The sequence below is a fragment of the Catharus ustulatus genome, chromosome 1 (genome assembly GCF_009819885.2).
Source record: "Catharus ustulatus isolate bCatUst1 chromosome 1, bCatUst1.pri.v2, whole genome shotgun sequence".
Taxonomy (NCBI): Eukaryota; Metazoa; Chordata; class Aves; order Passeriformes; family Turdidae; genus Catharus; species Catharus ustulatus.
Window position 1 is genome coordinate 165,019,323 of NC_046221.1, and position 14,291 is coordinate 165,033,613.

At 52.9% G+C, this 14,291-nt stretch overlaps 3 protein-coding genes across 3 annotated transcripts in view; 2 read left to right on the forward strand and 1 right to left on the reverse strand.

The window, feature by feature from the left end:
- Positions 1-14,291, forward strand: part of LOC116999522 (NAD(P)(+)--arginine ADP-ribosyltransferase 2-like) — a 703,496-nt gene that overhangs the window by 289,528 nt on the left and 399,677 nt on the right. The window lies entirely within an intron of this gene.
- The window catches only part of LOC116994645 (erythroblast NAD(P)(+)--arginine ADP-ribosyltransferase-like), a 284,339-nt gene that overhangs the window by 178,735 nt on the left and 91,313 nt on the right, over positions 1-14,291 (reverse strand). The gene's annotated exons all lie outside the window — the stretch shown is intronic.
- On the forward strand, positions 503-13,122 carry LOC116994872 (repressor of RNA polymerase III transcription MAF1 homolog). Its single transcript, XM_033056821.1, has 8 exons — positions 503-797; positions 1,378-1,524; positions 5,277-5,405; positions 6,938-7,103; positions 8,656-8,777; positions 10,296-10,415; positions 12,441-12,557; positions 12,939-13,122. Exons 2-8 carry the CDS (start codon positions 1,442-1,444, stop codon positions 12,958-12,960), a joined length of 759 nt encoding a protein of 252 aa, XP_032912712.1. The 5' UTR covers positions 503-797; positions 1,378-1,441; the 3' UTR covers positions 12,961-13,122.

Here is a 14,291-nt window from a genome sequence, read left to right on the forward strand (position 1 = left end):
TCCCGGTTGCACGCTGAGCTGCAGGCGGAGCGCGGCGCCGGCGGCGGGCAGGAGGCGGCAGGGCGCGGCCAGCTCGGCGCGGGCCGCCATCAGCACCGTGGGGGGCGCGGCTGCCGGGCCGGGCCCGGGCGCTCCGGGCGCCGCCATGGCGACCCCGCCACTTCCGGCCTCCCGCCCGCGCGGTCCGGCCGCCAAAGGGGCCGTTCCGGGGGAGCGCCGGGAAACGCGGCCCCGCGCGCGGGGGTTCCGCGGGAGGAGAGTTCCGCCGTGGGCACGCCCAAGGCCACGCCCCGCCCCGCCCCCGCGGTGATTGACAGCCGCTCTCCCCGTCTTTGTCCGCGCCAGCCAATCAGAGCGCCGAGCGCCCCCGCGGTGGGCGGGGCCGTGGGCTTTGCGCTGACTGACGTCGGGCTTGGCCAATGAACGGCTAGCTTGGCGGTGATTGACAGGTGTTCTCGCTAATGGGATCGCGGGCCGCGGGCGCCGCTCAGGCGGGGCGGGCGCGAGCGGGGCGGTGCCGCCGCTGTTGCCGTCCGGTGCCGCAGGAGAAGGTCGCCCGCTCGCCCGCTCGCTCCGGGGGACTCCCAGGATCTCGCTCAGCCGCTCCCGCCGTCCCGAGCACTCGGGGACATGTCGAGGTGGGCGGAAGCCCGGTGGGCCGGCGCCAGACGGCGGACGGCGGCCGCGGCACACTCGCCCTCCTCGAGCTTTCCCCGGAGACGCCTCCCTTTACACGCGCCCCGAGCTTGAAGGCGCTGCCACAGCGAGGAGGCACCGATAGGGAGCAGGACGCGCCGGTAAGCCCGCGCAGCCCGCCGCCCCCTCCCCTGCGCGCCCAGAAGCTGCGCGGACTACATCTCCCAGCGCGCCCCGCGCCGCCCAGGCGCGGCCTGGCACCGCGCGCGGCCGCGGGGCAGGATGGGAGCAGTAGTCCAGCAATGGTTGGGCTGGGCCGCTCGCGCGGGGCATGCCGGGAGCTGTAGTCCGTCAGTGCGTCGGTGCTATGCGCGGCGCGGGGCATGCCGGGAGCTGTAGTCCACCAGTGCGTCGGTGCTATGCGCGGCGCGGGGCATGCCGGGAGCTGTAGTCCAGCGCGCGGGGCACGCCGGGACGGCACTTCCTGTGGCGGCTTCCGGGAGCGGGGGAGACTTTTCCGCTTTTTCTGTTTTTCTTCCTCCTTTTTTTCTTTTTCTCCCTCCTTCTCCTCCTCTTTTTCCTCCTCTCCCTCTTCCTCCTCCCTCTCTGCTTCTCCCCCTGCCGCTGTCGCCATTTCCCCCCTTGCGGTGCCGCTTCTTCCCGTCTCCCTTTCAATTTTTCCTCTTTTTTCCCTCTGGAAATTCCCCTCGCTCACCTCTCCCGGTTTTGTGTGGGGAGCAGCCGCCGCACCGGGAATTCTGCTGGGAATCGCGCCGGGGATCGCCCCGGGAGCCGCCCCGGGAGGATGAAGCTGCTGGAGAATTCCAGCTTCGAGGCCATCAACTCCCAGCTCACCGTGGAGACGGGGGACGCGCACATCATCGGCAGGTGGGCGAGGAAAGGCTGGGAATTCTGGGCTGGGAAAGTTCTGAAAAATCTGGGAATTCTGCCCCGGAAAAAGTTCTGAAAAATCGGGGAATTCTGGCCCAGGGATCTGGGAATTCTGGGCTGGAAAAGCTCCGGGAATATGGGAATTCTGGGCCTGGAATCTGGAAATTCTGTGCCTGGAAAAGCTCTGGGAATATGGGGATTCTGCCCCCGAAAAAGTTCTGAAAAATCTAAGAAATCTGGCCCAGAAAAAGTTGTGAGAATCTGGGAATTCTGATCCAGGAATCTGGGAATTCTGTGCCAGAAAAAGTTCTGAAAAATCTGGAAATTCTGTGTCTGGAAAAAGTTGTGAGAATCTGGGAATTCTGCTCCTGGAAAAGCTCCAGGAATTCTGGCCTGGGAAAAGTTCTGGGATCCCAGGAGTCTTGGAATTGTGGCCCAGGAATCTGGGAATTCTGAACTTGGAAAAGCTCTGGGAATTTGGGAATTGTGCTTCAGAAAAAGTTCTGAAAAATCTGGGAGTTGTGACCCAGGAATCTGGGAATTGTGTCCCTGGAAAAGCCCTGGGAATTCTGTCCTGGGAAAAGTTCTGTGATCCTGGGAATTCTAGACCAGGAAAAGCTCTGGGAATCTGGGAATTCTGGGCCTGGAATCTGGAAATTCTGGGCCTGGAAAAGCTTTGGGAATTTGGGAATTCTGTCCCAGAAAAAGTTCTGAAAAATCTGGGAATTCTGACCCAGGAATATGGGAATTCTGGGCCTGGAAAAGCTCCAGGAATCTGGAAATTCTGGTCCAGAAAAAGTTCTGAAAAATCTGGGAATTCTGGACCAGGAAAAACTCTGGGAATCCCAGGAATTCTGTCCTAGGAATCTGGGAACTCTGCCCCAGGAAAAGCTCTGGAAATCTGGGAATTCTGTCCCTAGAAAAGTTGTGAGAATCTGGGAATTCTGCCCCAGGAAAAGCTCTGGGAATTGTGGAAATCTGGGAATTCTGTACCTAGAAAAGGTCCTGGAATGTGGGAATTCTGCCCTGGAAAAGCTTCAGGGATTCTGGAAATCGGGAAATTCTGGCCTGGGAAAAGTTGTGGGATCCCAGGAATGTGGGAATTCTACCCCAGGAAAAGTTCTGGGAATTTGGGAATTCTGTGCCTAGAAAAATTGTGAGAATTTGGGAATTCTGCCCCTGGAAAAGCCGCAGGAATCTGGAAATTCTGGACCAGGAAAATCTCTGGGAATGTGGGAATTCTGCCCCAGGAATGTGGGAATTGTGCCCTGGAGAAGCTCTGGAATTATCCTGGAATTATCCTGGAATTATCCTGGAATTGTTCTGGGATTATCCTGGAATTATCCTGGAATTATTCTGGAATTGTTCTGGAATTATCCTGGAATTATCCTGGGTTCCCCAGACTGTTCCAGGATTTTCCCAACTCCTGACTGGATCTGAGCCCTCTGTCGTGCTCTCAATCCTGATTTTTATCCCATTTTTATCCCATTTTTATCCCGTTTTTATCCCATCTTTATCCCATTTCCAGGGAATGTTGGGGCAGGGCTTGGAATTCCAGGGGAGCCCAGGGGCTTGGAGCTGCCTTGGGGATGTATTTTATTTTATTTTATTTTATTTTATTTTATTTTATTTTTTTAAATTTAATTTAATTTTATTTTTATTTTATCTTATTTTATGTTATTTTATTTTATTTTAATTTGTATTATATAGTATTGTATTATCACAGTTTATTTTGCCTTTCTTATTTTATTTTATCTCATCTGATTTTGCTTTATATTATATTGTTTTATCATATTTTATCTTTTTGCTTTATTTTGTTTTATTTTGTGTTACTATTTTGTATTATTTTATTTTGTGTTGTTGTATTTTATTTTATTTTAATTTATTTATTTTGTTTTATTTTTATTTTGTTTTGTCTTATATCTTATTTTATCTTTTTTATTTTACCTTATTTTGTTTTATTTATTTAATTTAATTTTTATTTTATTTTTTTATATTATCTTATATTTTTTCATCTTACCTTATCTTATTTTATTTTATGTTATATTATGTTTCCATATCTTGTTTTACCTTTTTTATCTTACTTTATTTAATTTTATTTTATTTTATTTTATTTTATTTTATTTTATTTTATTTTATTTTATTTTATTTTATTTGGATTTTGGAGGCAAGATCCACCTGTCCCAGTTTGTCCCAGTTTGTCTCAGGCTCCAGCATGAGAGGGGAAATTTGGGGTGAGAAATCCCAAAATGAGAAAGGAAATTTGGGATGAGGGGGATGGGAATTCCCTGCTTTTCCCACTTTTCCCACCCTTTTCCTGTGGTTTTTTCCCTATTTTGCCACATTTTCCCACCCTTTTCCCATTTTTTTCCCTCTGAGTTTCCTGTGCTTTCCTCACTTTCCCTCCCAGATTTCTTCCACTTTTTTTTCCACTTTTTTTTCCACTTTTTTTTCCACTTTTTTTTCCACTTTTTTCCACTTTTTTTCCACTTTTTTTCCACTTCTTTCCACTTCTTTCCACTTCTTTCCACTTCTTTCCACTTCTTTCCACTTTTTTCCTCACTTTCCCCCCACTTTTTTTCCTCTTTTTTTTCCCATTTATTTCCCTCTTTCTTCGCTCTTTCTTCCCTCTTTTTTCCTCACTTTTCCCCACACTTTTTCCCACACTTTTTTCCCCACTTTTTTCCTCTTTTTTCCACTACTTTTTCCACATTTCCCCCATCATTTTTCCCACATTTCCCCCACATTTCCCCCACATTTCCCCCACATTTCCCCCACATTTCCCCCACATTTCCCCCACATTTCCCCCACATTTTCCCCCCTTCCCCCCCCTTTTTTCCCCTTTTTTTTCCCCTTTTTTTCCCCTTTTTTTCCCCTTTTTTCCCCTTTTTTCCCCTTTTTTCCCCTTTTTTCCCCTTTTTTCCCCTTTTTTCCCCTTTTTTTCCCCTTTTTTTCCCCTTTTTTTCCCCTTTTTTCCCCTTTTTTCCCCTTTTTTCCCCTTTTTTCCCCTTTTTTCCCCTTCTTTCCCCTTCTTTCCCCTTCTTTCCACTTTTTTCCCCTTCTTTCCACTTTTTTCCCCTTCTTTCCACTTTTTTCCCCTTCTTTCCACTTTTTTCCTCACTTTCCCCCCGCTTTTTTTCCTCTTTTTTCCATTTATTTCCCTCTTTTTTCCCTCACTTTTTTCTCTCTCTTTTTTCCCTCACTTTTTTCCCTCACTTTTTCCCTCACTTTTTTCCACACTTTTTTCCACACTTTTTTCCACACTTTTTTCCACACTTTTTTCCACACTTTTTTCCACACTTTTTTCCCACTTTTCCCCCCTCATTTTTCCCACTTTTTTTCCCAACTTTTTTCCACTTTTTTCCTTTTTTCCACATTTTTTACTTTTCCCCCCCTTTTCCCCCCCCCTTTTTTCCCCTTTTTTCCGCTTTCCCCCCCTTTTTTCCCTTTTTTCCCACTTTTTCCCTCATTTTTTCCCATTTTCCCCACTTTTTTACCCAATTTTTTCCCGTTTTTTCCCCACTTTTCCCCACTTTTTTCCCCATTTTTTTCCACTTTTTTCCTAATTTTTTCCCATGATTTCCCCACATTTTCCCCATGTTTCTCACACATTTTTCTCATGTTTTCCACCCATTTTTTCCCATGTTTCTCACACATTTTTTCCCATGTTTTCCCTACATTTTTCCCATGTTTCCCAAATATTTTTTCCAATGTCTCTCACTCATTTTCCCCATTTTTCTGTGTCCCAGGATCGAGAGCTACTCGTGCAAGCTGGCTGGCATTGACAAGCAGCTCTTCAAGCAGTTCTGCCAGGAGGGACAGCCCCACGCCCTGGAGGCACTGTCCCCTCCCCAGACCGGGGGCGTGGGCACTGGGAGGTACTGGGAGCACTGGGAGCACTGGGACAGGGCACTGGGAGTGATGGGAGTGATGGGAATGGGCACTGGGAGTGATGGGAGTGATGGGAATGGGCACTGGGAGCACTGGGAGTGATGGGAATGGGCACTGGGAGTGATGGGAGTGATGGGAATGGGCACTGGGAGTGATGGGAGTGATGGGAATGGGCACTGGGAGTGATGGGAGTGATGGGAATGGGCACTGGGAGTGATGGGAGTGATGGGAATGGGCACTGGGAGTGATGGGAGTGATGGGAATGGGCACTGGGAGCACTGGGAGTGATGGGAATGGGCACTGGGAGTGATGGGAGTGATGGGAATGGGCACTGGGAGTGATGGGAGTGATAGGAATGGGCACTGGGAGTGATGGGAGTGATGGGAATGGGCACTGGGAGTGATGGGAGTGATGGGAATGGGCACTGGGAGTGATGGGAGTGATGGGAATGGGCACTGGGAGCACTGGGAGTGATGGGAATGGGCACTGGGAGCACTGGGAGTGATGGGAATGGGCACTGGGAGCACTGGGAGTGATGGGAATGGGCACTGGGAGCACTGGGAGTGATGGGAATGGGCACTGGGAGCACTGGGAGTGATGGGAATGGGCACTGGGAGTGATGGGAGTGATGGGAATGGGCACTGGGAGCACTGGGAGTGATGGGAATGGGCACTGGGAGTGATGGGAGTGATGGGAATGGGCACTGGGAGGTACTGGGAGCACTGGGAGCACTGGGACAGGGCACTGGGAGCACTGGGAGTGATGGGAATGGGCACTGGGAGGTACTGGGAGCACTGGGAGTGATGGGAATGGGCACTGGGAGTGATGGGAATGGGCACTGGGAGTGATGGGAGTGATGGGAATGGGCACTGGGAGTGATGGGAATGGGCACTGGGAGTACTGGGAATGGGCACTGGGAATAATGGGAATGGGTACTGGGAGTACTGGGAATACTGGGGACTGGGAATAACGGGAATGGCATTGGGAATGGGCACTGGGAATACTGGGAATAATGGGAGTACTGGGAATACTGGAAATTACAGGAATGAGCGCTGGGAGTACTGGGAATACTGGGGACTGGGAACAATGGGAAAGGGCTCTGGGAATACTGGGAGTACTGGGAATGGCACTGGGAATAATGAGATGGATACTGGGAGGGGACACCCTGGTGACGAGGACAGTCCCCTCAGTGACACAGTGACACCAGTTTGTGTCCCAGACAGGGCAGGGGACACCCCGGTGACGAGGACAGTCCCCTCAGTGACACAGTGACACAGTGACACCAGTTTGTGTCCCAGACAGGGGAGGGGACACCCCGGTGACGAGGACAGTCCCCTCAGTGACACAGTGACACCAGTTTGTGTCCCAGACAGGGGAGGGGACACCCCGGTGACGAGGACAGTCCCCTCAGTGACGCAGTGACACAGTGACACCAGTTTGTGTCCCAGACAGGGGAGGGGACACCCCGGTGACGAGGACAGTCCCCTCAGTGACACAGTGACACCAGTTTGTGTCCCAGACAGGGCAGGGGACACCCCGGTGACGAGGACAGTCCCCTCAGTGACACGTGCAGCCGCAAGACGCTGTTCTATCTCATCGCCACCCTGAACGAGGCGTTCCGGCCCGACTACGACTTCAGCGCCGCCAAGAGCCACGAGTTCAGCAAGGAGCCCAGCCTGAACTGGGTGAGCACTGGGAGGGACTGGGATAAACTGGGAGGGACTGGGATGGACTGCGATGGGACTGGGATTAACTGGGATGGGACTGGGATGGACTGGGATGGGATGGGATGGGGTGGGAGCACTGGGAGGGACTGGGAACACTGGGAGTCACTGGGATGGGACTGGGAGAGACTGGGATGGGATGGACTGGGATGGGACTGGGAGCACTGGGAGTCACTGGGATGGGATGGGATCTCAGGCCAGCCCCACTCCCCTCTGTCCCTGTTCCCGTTTCTATGTCCCACATCCCAATCCCAAATCCCCAATCCCACATCCCAATCCGAAATCCTACATCCGAATCCCAATCCCAAATCCACATCCCAAATCCCAATCCCAAGTTCCCAAATCCCAAATTTCCCATTATTCCAGGTGGTGAATGCTGTGAACTGCAGCCCAATCCGAGTCCCTAATCCCAATTCCAAATCTCATATTTTCCCCGTTTATCCCAGGTGGTGAACACTGTGAACTGCAGCCCAATCCCAATTCCCCAATCCCAATCACCAATCCCATATTTTCCCATATATTTTCCCATTGTTCCAGGTGGTGAACGCGGTGAACTGCAGCCCAATCCCATATCCCTGATCCCATATCCCAATCCCATATTTTCCCATATTTTTCCCCGTTTTCCCAGGTGGTGAACGCGGTGCACTGCAGCCCAATCCCATATCCCCAATCCCATATCCCACATCCCAAATCCCATATTTTCCCCCATTATCCCAGGTGGTGAACGCGGTGAACTGCAGCGCAATCCCCGATCCCAGTCCCAATTCCCCAATCCCAATCCCATATTTTTCCCATTTTCCCAGGTGGTGAACACGGTGAACTGCAGCCCAATCCCCAATCCCAATCCCCAATCCCAATCCCATATTTTTCCCCGTTTTCCCAGGTGGTGAACGCGGTGAACTGCAGCCCAATCCCTGATCCCAATCGCAATTCCCCAATCCCCAATCCCATATCCCAATCCCAATCCCCAATCCCATATTTTCCCTGTTTTTATCCCAGGTGGTGAACGCGGTGAACTGCAGCCCAATGCCATATCCCTGATCCCATACCCCAATCCCATATTTTCCCGTATTTTTCCCAGGTGGTGAACGCGGTGAACTGCAGCCCAGTCCCAAATTTCCCGTTTTTCCCGTTTATCCCAGGTGGTGAACGCGGTGAACTGCAGCCCAATCCCCAATTCCCCAATCCCAAATCCCATATTTTCCCCATTATCCCAGGTGGTGAACGCGGTGAACTGCAGCCCAATCCCATATCCCTGATCCCATATCCCAATCCCATATTTTCCCCCTTTTCCCAGGTGGTGAACGCGGTGAACTGCAGCCCAATCCCATATCCCCAATCCCCAATCCCATATTTTCCCCTGTTTTTATCCCAGGTGGTGAACGCGGTGAACTGCAGCCCAATCCCATATCCCAAATCCCAAATCCCCAATCCTGTTTTCCCAGGTGGTGAACGCGGTGAACTGCAGCCCAGTCCCATATCCCAAATCCCATATTTTTCCCCGTTATCCCAGGTGGTGAACGCGGTGAACTGCAGCCTGTTCTCGGCCGTGCGCGAGGATTTCAAGGCGCTGAAGCCGCTGCTGTGGGACGCGGTGGACGAGGAGATCTGCCTGAGCGAGTGCGACATCTACAGGTGCGGGAATCGGGATTTTCCATGGGATTCTGGAATTTTCCTGGGAATTCCGGGAGTTTCCATGGGATTCTGGGATTTTCCTGAAGAATTCCAGGAGTTTCCGTATAATTCCAGGAGTTTCCATGGGATTCTGGGAGTTTCCATGGAATTCTATGATTTTCCTGGGAATTCCAGGAGTTTCTGTGGGATTCCAGCCCTTTTCTGGGGAATTCCACAAGTTTCCATGGAATTCTGGGAGATTCCATGGAATTCCGGCCTTTTCCTGGGAATTCCGGGAGTTTCCATGGTATTCTGGGAGTTTCTTGGCAATTCTGTGATTTCCCAAGGAGTTCCGGCTTTTTCCGGGGAATTCCAGGATTTTTGTTGCTATTCTGGGAGTCTCCATGGAGTTCCAGGAGTTTCCTGGGAATTCCAGGAGTTTCCTGGGAATACCAGGAGTTTCCTGGGAATTCCAGCCCGTTTCTGGGGAATTCTGGGATTTCCCATGGAATTCCGGGACTTTCGTGGGAATTCCTGCCTTTCCCGGGGAACTCAAACCCTTTCCTGGGAATTCCATGAGTTTCCATGGAATTATAGGGCTTTCCTGGGAATTCTGGAATTTTCCATGGAATTCCGGCATTTTCCTGGGGAATTCCAGGAGTTTCCATGGAATTCCAGGATTTCTCATGGAATTCCAGCCTTTCTTGGGAATTCCAGCCTTTCTTGGGAATTCCAGCCTTTTCCTGAGGAATTCCTGGATTTTCCTGAGGAATTCCATGATTTCCCATGGAATTCTAGCCTTTTCCTGAAGGATTCCAGGAGTTTCCATGGAATTCCAGGATTTTTCGTTGACTTCCACCCCTTCCATTTGGAATTCCCAGCAGCTCTGCAATTCCCAACTCTTTTGGAATTCCCCACCCCTGGAACTCCCAACCCCTGGGAATTCCCAAATTCTTTGGAACTCCCAACCCGTGAAATTCTCAACTCCGGGAATTCTCTGGAATTCCAAACCCTGGGAACTCCCAACCCCCTGGAACCCTCTGGAATTCCCATCCCCTGGAACTCCCAAATCCCCTGGAATTCCCAACCCCTGGAGTTCCTGACTTCTCTGAAATTCCCAACCCTTGGAACTCCCAACTCTGGGAATTCCCAAATCCCCTGCAGTTCCCAAATCCCCTGGAATTCCCAAATCTCCTGGAATCCTCTGTAATTCCCAAATCCCCTGGAATTCCCCAATCCCCTGGAATTGTCTGTAATTCCCAAATCCCCTGGAATTCCCCAATCCCCTGGAATTGTCTGTAATTCCCAAATCCCCTGGAATTCCCCAATCCCCTGGCATTCTCTGGAATTCCCAAATCCCCTGGAATTCCCCAATCCCCTGGAATTGTCTGCAATTCCCCAATCCCCTGGAATTGTCTGCAATTCCCCAATCCCCTGGAATTGTCTGCAATTCCCCAATCCCCTGGAATTGTCTGCAATTCCCCAATCCCCTGGAATTGTCTGTAATTCCCCAATCCCTGGCATTCCCACTCCCTGCAGCTACAACCCCGACCTGGCGTCGGATCCCTTTGGCGAGGACGGGAGCCTCTGGTCCTTCAACTACTTCTTCTACAACAAGCGGCTCAAGAGGATCGTCTTCTTCACCTGCCGCTCCATCAGGTGGGACACGGGAATGCAGGGAATTCCGGAATTCTGGGGGGGTTCTGAGGGGATTCTGGGGGGATTCCTGAGGGGATTCACTGGGGGGATTCCCAGGAATTCTGGGGGATATTTCTGAGGGGATTCACTGGGGGGAATTCTGGGAATTCAGGATATTCCTGAGGGGATTCTGGGGGAATTCCCAGGAATTCTGGAGGGATTCCTGAGGGAATTCTGGGTGGGGTTCCCTGCAATTCTGGGTGGATTCCTGAGGAGATTCCTGAGGAGATTCCCTAGAATTTTGGGGGGATTCCTGAGGGGATTCCAGGGGGAGTCCCTGGAATTCGGGGGGAGATTCCCTGGAATTCTGGGGGCATTCCTGAAGGGATTCACTGGGGCGATTCCTGAGGAAATTCTGGGGGGATTCCCTGGAATTTTGGGGAGATTCCTAAGGCGATTCCCTGGAATTCTGGGGGTTATTCCTGAGGGGATTTCTGAGGAGGTTCTCTAGAATTCTGGGGGATATTCTTGAGGAGATTCCCTGAGGCGATTCCTGAGGGAATTCATGGGGAGATTACTGAGGGGATTCCATAGAATTTTGGGGGTTATTCCTGAGGAGATTCTGGGGGGATTCCTGAGGGGATTCTCTGGAATTCTGGGGGGGTTCCTTGGAATTCTGGGGGGATTCCTCAGGGGATTCCTGGCATTTCTGGGACATATTCCTGAGGGGATTGCCAAGGGGGTTCCCTGGAATTCTGGGGGGGTTCCAGGGAATTCTGGGGGGGACTCCTGAGGGAATTCTGGGGGGATTCCTGGGAATTTTGGGGGGATTCCTCAGGGGATTCCTGAGGAGATTCCCTAGAATTTTGGGGGGATTGTTGAGGGGATTCCTGGGAATTCATGAGGGGATTCCCTGGAATTTTGCAGGTTATTCCTGAGGGGATTCCCTTGGGGAATTCTCAGGAATTCTGGGGGATATTTCTGCGGGGATTCACTGGGGGGATTCCCTATGGGATTCCTGGGATTTCTGGAAGTTATTCCTGAGAGGATTCGCAAGGGGATTCTCTGGAATTCTGGGGGTGGTCCAGGGAATTCTGGGGGGATTCCTGAGGGAATTCTGGGAGGGGTTCCCTGGAATTCTGGGGGTTATTTCTGAGGGGATTCCTGAGGAAATTCCCTAGGATTCTGGGGGGATTCCTGCAGGGATTTCCTGGAATTCTGGGGGGATTCCTTAGGGGATTTTGGGGGAGTTCCCCGGGAATTTTGGGAGTTATTCCTGAGGGGAATTCCCTGAGGGATATTCCCAACAGGATTGAGTGGAATTCTGGAGGTATTCCCAAGGGGGTGCCTGAGGGGATTCCCGAGGGAATTCACTGGAATTGTGGGAGTGTTCTCAAGGGGATTCATTGGGATGCTGGGGGATATTCTTGAGGGGATCCCCCAGAACTCCAGGGGTGTTTCCAAGGGGATCCTCCAAAACTCCAGGGGCCGTCCCCACGAGATTCCCTGAAATTCCAGGGGTGTTCCCAAGGGAGTCCCTCAGAACTCCAGGTGTGTTTCCAAGGGGATTCCCTGGAATTCCAGGGGTGTTCCTGAGGGGATTCCCCAAAATGCCAGGGGCCTTCCCAAGGGGATTCCCTGAAATTCCAGGGCTATTCCCAAAGGGATTCTGCAGAATTCCAGGGATGTTCCCAAAGGGATTCCACAGAATTCCAGGGATGTTCCCAAAGGGATTCCGCAGAATTCCAGGGATGTTCCCAAGGGGATTTTCCGGAATTCCGGGGGTGTTCCTGAGGGGATCCCCCAGAACGCCAGGGGCCTTCCCAAGGGGATTCCCTGAAATTCCAGGGGCTGTTCCCAAGGGGATTCCCTGGAATTCCAGGGACCTTCCCAAGGGGATCCCCCAGAATTCCAGGAGGGTTCCCGAGGGGATCCCCCAGAACTCCAGGGCTGTTCCCAGTGGGATCCCCCAAAACTCCAGGACCATTCCCGAGGGTCTCCCCGCAATCCCAGCCCCCGGCTGAGGCCGTGCCCCCTCCCCCGCAGCGGCTACACCTACACCCGGCCGGACACCGGCACCGAGCTGGACATGGACCTGGGCGACACCGACACCGGCGCCGGCGGCAGCGGCGACCCCGAGGGCGGCGGCATCGAGGGGGACAGGTGGGCGGGGCTGGGGCTGGGTGGGCGGGGCTGGGTGGGCGTGGCTATGATCAGGTTTGGGTGGACATGGCCCCAGGACACAGGTGAGCTGTTCAGTGGGCGTGACTGTGTGGGCGTGGCCCCAGGACACAGGTGAGCTGTCTGGTGGGCGTGGCTGGGTGGTCAGGTTTGGGTGGGCGTGGCTGTGTGGGCGTGGCCCCAGAACACAGGTGAGCTGTCTGGTGGGCGTGGCTGTGTGGGCGTGGCCCCAGGACACAGGTGAACTGTTCGGTGGGTGTGGCTGTGTGGGCGTGGCCCCAGGACACAGGTGAGCTGTTCAGTGGGCGTGGCTGGGTGGGCGTGGCCCCAGGACACAGGTGAACCATCCCTGTCCCGTTGCAGGCTGCAGGTGATGTGCATGTGAGATTCCCGACCGGATCCAAGACACCGGGAACGGAACCGGCAACGGGAACAGAACCAGCAATGGGACTGGAAATGGACTGGGAATGAAACCAGCACTGGGAATGGGACTGGGAATGGAACCAGCACTGGGAATGGAACCAGCACTGGGAATGGGACTGGGAATGGGACTGGGAATGGAACCAGCACTGGGAATGGGACTGGGAATGGAACCAGCACTTGGAATGGGACTGGGAATCGTACCAGCACCAGGACCGGGAACCGAACCGGCACCAGGAATGGAGCTGGGAACCCAACCAGGACTGGGACTGGGAATGGAAATGGCACCAGGAACGAGAACGGGACTGGGAACGGAACCAGCACTGGTACTGGTACCAGTAAAGGAACTGGGAATGAAAACCAGCACCAGGACTGGGACTGGGAATGGAACCAGCAAGAGAACTGGAATTCCAGGCTGGAATCCCGAGTGAAATCCTGGAATTCCAGGCTGGAATCCTGAGCCAGCACCAGCACCTGGGTGAAATCCTGAAACAGCACCAGAACTGGGAATGGAACCAGCCCCAGGACTGGCACCAAGAATGCAACTGGGAATGGAACCAGCACCGGGACTGGGAGTGGAAATGGAACCAGTCCCGGGACTGGCACCGGGAAAGGAACTGGGAACGGAACCAGTCCTGGGACTGGAACTGGGAATGGAACCAGCACCGGGACTGGGACTGGGACTGGGAATGAAACCAGTCCTGAGACTGGAACTGGGAATGAAACCAGCCCCGGGACTGGCACCAAGAATGCAACTGGGAATGGAACCAGCACCGGGACTGGGAATGGAAATGGAACCAGTCCTGGGACTGGGAATGGAAATGGAACCAGTCCCGGGACTGGCACCAGGGAAGGAACTGGGAACAGAACCAGTGCTGGGATTGGGACTGAGAATGGAACCAGCCCCAGGACTGGGAATGGAACCAGCACCAGGACTGGCACCAGGAAAGGAACTGGGAATGGAACCAGCCCTGGGATTGGGACTAGAACAGAACCAGCACCAGGACTGGGACCAGGAAAGGAACTGGGAATGAAACCAGCACCAGTACTGGGACTGGGAATGGAACCAGTCCTGGGATTGGCAACCAAAGCAGCACTGGAACCGGGAATGGAACTGGGAATGGAACCAAGAATGGAACCAGGAACAGAACTGGGAATGGAACTGGGAATGGAACCAAGAGCAGAACTGGGAATGGAACCAGGAACAGATCTTGGAAAGGAGCCGGCCCTGCCCCAGCACCGCTGGTCCTTCCTGAGCCGTGTGCCCCCGGTGTCACGGTGTCCCCCCAGTGTCAC

Excerpts from the sequence above, each read along its gene's own strand:
- LOC116994872 (XM_033056821.1), top strand. The coding sequence starts at position 1,442 with ATGAAGCTGCTGGAGAATTCCAGCTTCGAGGCCATCAACTCCCAGCTC. Across the intron at positions 5,406-6,937 it reads GGGGGCGTGGGCACTGGGAG|ACAGGGCAGGGGACACCCCG; the intron begins GTACTGGGAGCA and ends TTTGTGTCCCAG. Across the intron at positions 7,104-8,655 it reads AGGAGCCCAGCCTGAACTGG|GTGGTGAACGCGGTGAACTG; the intron begins GTGAGCACTGGG and ends CCGTTATCCCAG.